General features: G+C 46.3%; 1 protein-coding gene across 1 annotated transcript in view; it reads left to right on the forward strand.

The window, feature by feature from the left end:
- LOC106811941 (sodium-coupled monocarboxylate transporter 1-like) overlaps positions 1 to 9,605 on the forward strand; it is a 16,982-nt gene that overhangs the window by 4,853 nt on the left and 2,524 nt on the right. The window contains exons 3-11 of the mRNA XM_014815684.1: positions 395 to 549; positions 4,837 to 4,977; positions 5,491 to 5,620; positions 5,768 to 5,856; positions 7,126 to 7,253; positions 7,465 to 7,535; positions 7,722 to 7,808; positions 9,355 to 9,447; positions 9,495 to 9,526. Coding sequence (XP_014671170.1) covers positions 395 to 549; positions 4,837 to 4,977; positions 5,491 to 5,620; positions 5,768 to 5,856; positions 7,126 to 7,253; positions 7,465 to 7,535; positions 7,722 to 7,808; positions 9,355 to 9,447; positions 9,495 to 9,526 — 926 coding nt within the window. The remainder of the gene's footprint in view (positions 1 to 394; positions 550 to 4,836; positions 4,978 to 5,490; positions 5,621 to 5,767; positions 5,857 to 7,125; positions 7,254 to 7,464; positions 7,536 to 7,721; positions 7,809 to 9,354; positions 9,448 to 9,494; positions 9,527 to 9,605) is intronic.

The raw sequence follows: 9,605 nt of genomic DNA on the forward strand, positions 1-9,605 counted from the left end.
GAGAGAGCAAGCATGGTGACGAGAGAGCAATGTTGCATGGTGACGAGAGAGCAATGTTGCATGGTGACGAGAGAGCAATGTTGCATGGTGTGGAGAGAGCAATGTTGCATGGTGTGGAGAGAGCAATGTTGCATGGTGACGAGAGAGCAATGTTGCATGGTGACGAGAGAGCAATGTTGCATGGTGACGAGAGAGCAATGTTGCATGGTGACGAGAGAGCGATGTTGCATGGTGATGAGAGAGCGATGTTGCAGGGTGACGAGAGAGCAATGATGCATGGTAACGTGGAAGCAATGTTGCAAGATGACGCGAGAGCGATGTTGCCATGGTGACGTATGGCTGGTGTGTGTTGTCTTGCTAACATTAAGATGCCTGGTCGTATTATCCGCTACAGGGTGGAATGAAGGCAGTCATATGGACGGACGCCTTTCAGATGGTGGTCATCCTCGTTGGCCTGTTAGCTGTCATTGTAAAGGGCACGATGGACGTCGGTGGCATGGACGAGGTGTTTCGCATCTCTGACGAGGGAGGGCGCCTTATCTTCTTTAAGTGAGCGCTGATGCTGATAGGCTTTATTTGACACTAACCCTAACCCTAATCCTAACCCTAACCATATCAAATAGTGACCAGGGTACGTTCCGGCAGTACCCTGGGGGACATAGACCCTATGAGCCCAGCTACCGCTGCTGCTACTATTGTTATTGTTGCTGCTGATGTTTCTACTGATTGGTACGTGATGGAATCGTGCTTAAATTGACAATGTTGATTATCACATAATGCTACTATTCATGGTGCATTTACAGACTCTCTACATGGCCATATCTCTGTATGCTCCAGCGCTGGCACTAGCACATGGTACGTCTGTAAACACTAGCTATCATAAACAAATACCCCATATACAAATATGGCTTAGATCTAAAGGTAATCAATGTAATCACAACTGCTTCAGGACAGCGCTTCATACTTGAACATCCCCGCGGTCGCGTGCGCATATCCCGCGGAACTGCGCGTCTCATCCGCGCGCAGCGCTCAGGACCAACAGCAAAGCTGTGCCACACGCAATCTTGTATCATGTCTCTCTGGATGGATTTTCATAATGGGTGCTTTGCCATTCTGTTATAAATGGTTGAGCGTTTCAGGACGGGTGGGTGCCTGACAATTCCGCGACGGTGCGGGGCGCGACTCTACCGCGACAAAATTAATGTTTGACTGTTGCATGAAGGGTTCTTAACTAATTCGTGACAGACGTGATTGACTTGATCTGTGACAGATTGATAGGCGTTGTTGTGTGACAGTGTGCGCGGTGTGTTTCAGTTACCGGACTGCCTTTGTGGGCCTCCGTTGTCAGCTCTGGCGTTGTGTGCACGTTCTACACTACTTTGGTGAGGCGATCGCGAGACATCATTATAGCTATTTAAACACCAATATGATTTTGAAATTGTAATAAGTGGGCAATGATGTCATAGAGGCGCCATGGTCACGCACGCAATACTGCCATGGTGACGTGAGAGCAATGTTGCATGGTGACGTGAGAGCAATGTTGCATGGTGACGTGAGAGCAATGTTGCATGGTGACGTGAGAGCAATGTTGCATGATGACGGAAACAAATGTTGCATGATGACGGAAACAAATGTTGCATGGTGTGGAGAGGGCAATGTTGCATGGTGTGGAGAGAGCAATGTTGCATGGTGACATAAGAGCCGATGTTCATGGTGACGGGCCGATGTCTGCGATGGTTTGGAGAGAGCAATTCTGCAGTGTGAAAGGAGAGAAGCAATGTTGTAGAAAAAAAAAAGCATGGTTGGAGAGAGCGAATGTTGCCATTTGGTGAAAGAGAGAAACAATGTTGCATGTGATGAGAGAGCAATGGGTATGCATGTGACGAAGAAGGCAATGTTGGCAATGGTGGACGAGAGAGCAATGTGCATGTAAACTGAGAGAGCAATGTCTGCATCGTGACGAGAGAGGCAATGTTGCCACCTGGTGACGAGAGAGCAATGTTGCATGGTGTGGAGTAGACAATCGTTTGGCATGGTTGGTGGAGAGAGGCAATGCTTGGGTCATGGTGTGGAGAGAGCAATGTTGGCATGTGACGAGAGAGCAATGTTGCATCGTGACGAGGAGAGCAATGTTGCATGGTGTGGAGATGAGCAATGTTGCATCTGGTGTGGAGAGAGCAACTGCTTGCATGTGACGAGAGAGGCAATGTGGCATGGTGACCGAGATGAGGGCATGTTGCATGGGTGTGGGAGAGAGCAATGTTGCATGGTGACCGACGAGAGCAAGTTGCATGGCTGACGGAGAGAGCAATTGTTGCATGGTGTGGAGAGAGGCAATGTTGCAATGGTGACGAGAGACGCAATGTTGCAATGGTAACGAGAGAGGCAATGTTGCATGGCTGACGCGGAGAGCCAACTGTTCCACTGGGACCGAGAGAGCACAATGTTCATGGTGTGGAGAGCAATGATTATGCATGGTGTGGAGATAAGCAATGTTGCAATAGTGACGCGAGAGAGCAATGATTGGGGCATGGTGAGAAAAGAAGCAAATGCTCTCCAGCATGCGTCGACCCGAGAGAGCAAATGTTGCATGGTGACGAGAAAGCAATGTGCATTGGATGTGGAGAGAGCAATGTTGCACTGTGACGAGCAGAGCAAATGTTGCTTGGTGACGAGAGACGGCGATGTTCGGCATGGTGACGGAGAGAGCCAATGTTGCATGTGACGAGAGAGTAGGCAACTGTGCAATAGTGACGAAGAGAGCAATGTTGGCATGGTGACGAGACCGACGCAATGTTGGGCATAGTGCATCGTTATTGATTTGAAGGCAATTGTTCATTTGTGTGGTACTGTATATATTCATTATTTGTTTGCATGGTGACGAGCAGCAGCAATGTTGGCATGGTGACGAGAGGAGCGATGTTCATCGTGTGGAGAGAGCAATGTGCACCTGGTTGACGAGTAGCGAGCGATGCTTGGGCACATGGTGTGGAGACGAGCAATGTTGTCATGGTGCGACCGATGAGAGCAATGAATGCATGGTGAGCGAAAGAGCGCATGTTGCGGCACTGGTGCACAAGAGGGTACGATGTTGCATGGTTTGGAGGAGACAAAGTTGTTGGCATGGTGAAGAGAGAGCAATTGTTGCACTTGGTGATGAGAGAGCACATGTGCACGTGGTGACGACCGAGTCAATTGTTCAGCAATGGTGAGGGGGGGGGCGACGAGAGAGCCAATGTTGTACATGGTATATGAGAGAGTCGATGTTGTCATGGTCTGACGAGAGGGCGATGTTGCATGTCGTGGAAGAGAGCAAGTGTTGCATGGTGAACGAGAGAGCAAAGTGTGCCATGCTACGCCGAGAGCGACCTGTTGCAATGGCTGATGCGAGACGAGCGACTGTTGGCCAGGGGACGAGCGACGCAATGATCGCATGGTAAACGTGGCAAGCAATGCTTGGCAACATGACGCGAGAGCGATGTTGCATGGCTGACCGTATGGCTGGCTGTAGTGTCTGTCTTTGCTAACATTAAGCCATCGCCCATGGTCGTAATCTCATCCGCTACAGGGTGGACATGCCAAGGCGAGTCATATGGACGGACGCCTGCTCTTCTTTTTTCCCCCAAAGAACATGGTGGTCAATCCCTCGTCTGCCACGTTAGCCTGTCATGTAAAGGGCACGATGGACGTTCGGTGCGCATCGGCAGAGCGTTGTTTCACGCATCTCTGACGAGGGAGGGCCGCCTTATCCTTCTTTAAGCTGCAGCGCCGATTCGCTCGCCATACGGCTTTATTTGACCCTCCCTGTGTTCAGCTCCTTGTGTTCGTGCGTGTGTGTGTGTGTGTGTGTGCTGCGTGTGTGTGTGGCGTCGCGTGTGTGTGCGCGCGCCCGCCAGGCGCGCGCCGCTGTGCTGTGTGACGTGTCCGGCTGCTGTGCTGTGCTGTGTTGCTCGCTGTGCGCTGTGTTGTGTCGTGTGAGCTGTGAGTGTGAGTGTGCGTGTGTGTGGTGTGTTGTGATGTGTGTGGTGTGTGTGGGTGGTGTGTGTCGTGTGTGTGTCGTGTGTTGTCGTGTGGGTGTGTGTGAGTGTGTGCTGTGTCGTCCGTGTGTGCTCGTGTCTTTGTTCTGTGTGTGTGTGTGTGTCGTGTTGATGTTTTTTGTTTTGTGTGTTGTGCCTGTGTGTGTGTGTGGTGTGTGGTGTGTGTGTGTGTGTGTGTGTGTGTGTGTGTGTGTGTGTGTGTGTGTGTGTGTGTGTGTGTGTGTGTGTGTGTGTGTGTGTGTGTACGTTTGTGTGTGTGCGCGCTCGCCACCCACTAATCTATATTATTTATCAACTATAGTTTACACATATACCGCAGCGCGATTCCACTCCCGACATAAGACATAAGGGTGCACATGTGACTAGTCGGCAGTTACATGCGGCCGTACATTCATTCAACATGATAGGATATTCTAAGTCATTGCTTATATTAGTCTCGTGCATCCGAGATTCTTTCATAAAAGCAATCGTTAGATTCGTGGAAAAACTCAATCGGACATTTATATGCTCTCAAAGTTCATGCGAGAACATTGCCCATCCATGCACGCATGTACGTGTTGCTACATGACTATATTTGGCAACACTTTGCACGCCCACACACAACAATAGTTTCCGCCCGTATGATCAGTTAGAAAATGCCAGACGTAGAGTCTATGAAAGTATACATAGATACGAAACATCTAGAACATGCTTCGACATAAAAGAACTCTGTTAAGTATTTTTGTGCACATGTATTTGTATTCGCGGGTTAGTGCGTGTGAGCGCGCTATTACAACATATTAAGCCAGACGTATTTCAGTATGGATCCGGACCCGACCACCCGGACCACATTCTGGAGCATGATTATAGGGGGCGCCTTTGTGTGTCTGTCGGCATACGCTACTAACCAGGCGACAGTACAGAGGTATATGAGCATCAAAAATACCAAGCGAGCAAATTAGTAAGTATCCGAATTTAAATATGGCGTACAAATACAAACATAATCATCAATGGTATAGACTCGCGATATTATGCAACCACTCATTTTTATAGCATTTAATATGTAAGGTGTTATATGTAGTATGTATTGCGGTAAAAGTACGAACAGCGACCGTTTTCATACCAACGGCACTAGCAATTGTTGCTCTATATTATAGTGATCGTAGCTTTACATTCTCTTCCGCTTTCACTCTTCATTCCCTTAATTCTCTCTATCTCCCTGTCGCACTCGCCTTCTCTCCTGCTCTCTCTCTCTCTCTCACACACACACACACACACACACACACACACACACACACACACACACACACACACACACACGCGCGCGCACACGCAGACACACACGCACGCACGCACGCACGCACACACACACATACACACACTATTTCTCTACATCTTGTAATGTAACACGTACAGAGAACATCGTTTAACATGTAATAACCCTAAGATATTATCAACTGTTTCTACATGGCAGTGCGCTTTGGTTGAATGCCCCGCTGTGGACGTTATTCACAATCCTGTTCATGCTCATGGGCCTGACGGCTTACGCCAAGTACCACGACTGTGACCCTGTCTTGGCACAACACATAGACAGGCCTGATCAGGTTTTCATCTTATTCATGGTTTATATTTCTCAACTCGTTATTTTATAGTTTCAATTTTCGTTTTAACGTATAACGTTTTATTCAACGCTTTCATGATTTAATTCTAAAGCCGATGTTATGTAACAATTAATTCATCTTTCGTTCTAGTTGGTGCCGTATTTTGTTCTGGACACGCTGGGTTTTCTCCGCGGACTTCCCGGTCTTTTTGTCGCTTCCTGCTTCTCGGCTGCACTCAGGTTCGCCTGTTATTATATGTCTCTTTCTCTCTCGTTTTCTCTCTGTATATTTCTCTCCCTCTCCCTCTATTTCCCTTTCTCTCTCTGCTGTTGTTACTTATTTTATCTTGTAGTAGTCACCAGTCTAGTTATACAAACGATCACTAACACGCGCGTATAGAGAAGAGATGAGGGCGTATCTAGAAAACTGCGCGATTTTTAGTACTACATGTATATTATCTTCTAGGAGCTATAGCTCCTGGACAGCTCACCCTCCTTCCTCGGATAAATCACCCCCCGGCAACCCCTCCCCCGAACAATTACATTCTGGACAGTGGACACACTACTGTGGACACAACTGTGGACACACACTACTACACCACTGTCCACACCCTACTGTCTACACTACTGTGCACACACTGTTACCTCTCAGAAAAATTTCCCCTCAGACAATCACCCCGGAGAATTACCCCTGGTTGATCACCACTCGTTTCTCCTCTTAGACAATTACCAATTACGAGTTTATTTTTAGATAGTTTTGATATTAACGTGTGGAATTTAATTACGCGAGGAAAGATATAATGAAAGAGAATTGTAAAATGCTATTACATTATATTGCTTACTAGCCTGGTACCCGGCGTTGCTCGAGGAAAACGCTTAGGAAGAACTTTTAAGAGCAAATTCAGCCACATATAATTACTTAATTCTAAAATATTTTTACCTGCCCCCCCCCCTTAATTCACCCATACAATCCCCATCAGAAAGGAAAGAGAAGCGTGTGGGATTCACAATCTAAACACTGTCCCGCCACACGGACTCAATCTACGGGTAGAGATTCCGGGATGGATAGAAGACCGTAATTACCCTCCCACCAGCATGGTATACACGCAAGGCTAATTCTCAGCCGACATGTATATACATGTCATATATCATATATCATGTCTACATTATATCCGAATGTATACACAGACAAATTAAAATTTTAAAAATACAAATGAAACGAAAATGGACCACTAAAAGTGTGTGTTGTGCTGCTTTTGAGACTCAACTGACAACTGAGTGCATAATTAACAAAAGTATAAATTTGGCATATTTTGTCTATATGATTGTCTTAAATACTGGCTTGTGGCATGTGTTGAACTTTTGTTTTCCCCCCTTTGTGTAGTGAGCTCATGTCAGTTTAGCAGTTGTCGGGTTGAGCAATTATCCGGAGAGCAGTAATCGGCTAAATAATTGTCGAATAATAAATTGCCTGCTCAATAAGAATAGCATCTCGTATCATTCACACAGCACCGTGTCGTCAGGCGTAAACTCACTATCAGCCGTTGTACTAGAGGACATGGCAAAACCATTCTACACGCGTTGGCATGGAAGACAGCTGGACGTGCATTTAGCGACAACGTGGTCGAAGTACATTGGTACGATGTTATCGCAGGAAATCTGGCCCTGTTCGCCACTATCTTCAAATTCCGTTCAATCTTAAAATCCATCTTGATTGCACAGTATTTGATGTCAAGAACCAGTAGTATAAAATATAAATCACATAAAGCAGACTCAAATTCAATCATTTGTCGCGTTATATCTTTCCAGTATGCATAGTCACTATCACCTTCTTATGTTATTTTACAGCGTTGTTCTTCGGAGTTTTGAACGTCATCCTAGCCCTTCTTGTGCAACTCATTGGAGCCGGAATGATTGAGGTGCATAATAATACTCGGTCACGCTAAACATTGTAGCCTATACGCTTCAGGACTCTGTATATACAAACTAATTCGCGGCGGCAGCGCTGAGTACACGGAGAGTGAATCTGAAAGTGAGCCGAAATCGCTTACTTTCATTTATGATGCAAATGTCGGAATAAACACCGACTCGTCATGCATTCACAGATAGCGTTGAGTTTCTTTGGAATGGTGGGAGGCCCGCTTCTTGGCGTATTCGCAATGGGTATGCTCTGTCCAGTAGTCAACTCAGCAGTAAGTATGTATAGATATATGTGAGTACGTGTAACATGTCTCTCTCTCTCTATATATATATATAATTATATAATATATATATATATATGTATATATAATGTAAACATACATATCAGTTTTAGCGTGTATATGGGTGTGTGCGTGCGTGTGTGCGCGTGCATGTGCGTATACATGTACGTGTCCATCTATCCATCCATCCACCCATCCACCCACCCATCCATCCATACATGCATTCATCCAACATCCATCCATCCATCCATCCATCCATCCATCCATCCATCCATCCATCCATCCATAGACCAGTTTATATCTGTTATAACGAGCCATTGAGAACATGCAGCACCGGAAACCCAGCGGTACAAAGCGGCACACTAGTACCGTAAACAACCTATCACAATTATAGACAACGTTATACTCGCTATGTACCATTATATACACTATAATGCACTGCGTTGATTTGCCTGCCAAAATTATGGTCGTTGTCACGTGACATGCGAGTTTTTCCTCCAAACACTACAAAACTTGTCGGCACTTGCTTTAGTTCCGTAAACGATGAGGGCCGGCCACTGGATCGCTGGTTATTAGGAGATACAAGGATTACGCACTGCGCTGGAAGCATAGCGCCTTCCCATGAATGAGCAAGTAAGTATTTTAAGCTAACTAGCGTGACGTAGGCGACTAATTCCTAATTAAGCCTGCGTGGGCCGCGCGCACCCAAAAATATGGAAGACAATAAAGCACATTGACGTGACGCCAGAATAACCAGCTATACTGACTACTGCATGACTACTGAATAACCAACTACTGACAAACGGTCGGATTGTAACCCGTCCGACCTGCCTTTGAAACAATACAGATGAGACAGTATATATAGTCGAAACGACAGAAAAAAGACCGTAAGAGGTCAGGAGACGGTAGGAGAGACGACACAGACAGAGAACCAGGAACGGAAGTCAAGGTATAGTCCTAGTAGATAATCTGTAGCATAATGTACATATAATATATATAGGATTCTTCATTAAAGTCTGTCTGATGATCGCGTAAGCGTGAAACTAGGAGTAACAGCTAAAAGTGATGTCTTGTCTTTAATATCCTACTTTATCGCATCCACACCATCCTCCATCACTTTCAATATCCATCCTCGCCATCTCATCATAATTCCATCCATCCACCATCCATCCATCCATTTCCAGCAGCCATGCCATCCATCCATCCATACCATCCATCCATCCATCCATCTAAACCGATCCATATTCCACTATTCATGCAATTCCATCCATCCATCCATTCCACCACCCACTGCCCTCCATCCATCCCATCTCATCCATCCATCCCCTCCATCCATGTCATCCATCCATACAACAATTAAAAATCTATCATATCCATCTTAGTCATTCATTCATGCCCACTATTCAACGCATCTATATTTTCAATCTATCGCATTACAGTCCATCCATCCATCCATCCATCCATCTATCCATAGCATCACACCACTCGGCAGCTTATCTACCCGCGCTACATACACGTGCCCAAAAATTGGATGTAGGGTGCCCAAGACCCGGACGCTTTCCTCCATTACATTCATAATCTTGATTGGCTTCGAAGCCTCCGTCCTTACACCAGGGACCCCTACGCTTCTGCCGATCTCGCTGAAGGCTCGACGGTTACTGACGTCATCAAACGCATCGACGCAATTCTCTTATCAAACTACCGAAGCTGTAGGTGACTAGTCAATCTGCCGCTATGAGCAAGAGTTTACGTACTTTCAGCGCATATATAGTTCACGGCTTGCCAGCT

Source organism: Priapulus caudatus, unplaced genomic scaffold (genome assembly GCF_000485595.1).
Source record: "Priapulus caudatus unplaced genomic scaffold, Priapulus_caudatus-5.0.1 Scaffold593, whole genome shotgun sequence".
Lineage (NCBI taxonomy): Eukaryota > Metazoa > Priapulida > Priapulimorpha > Priapulimorphida > Priapulidae > Priapulus > Priapulus caudatus.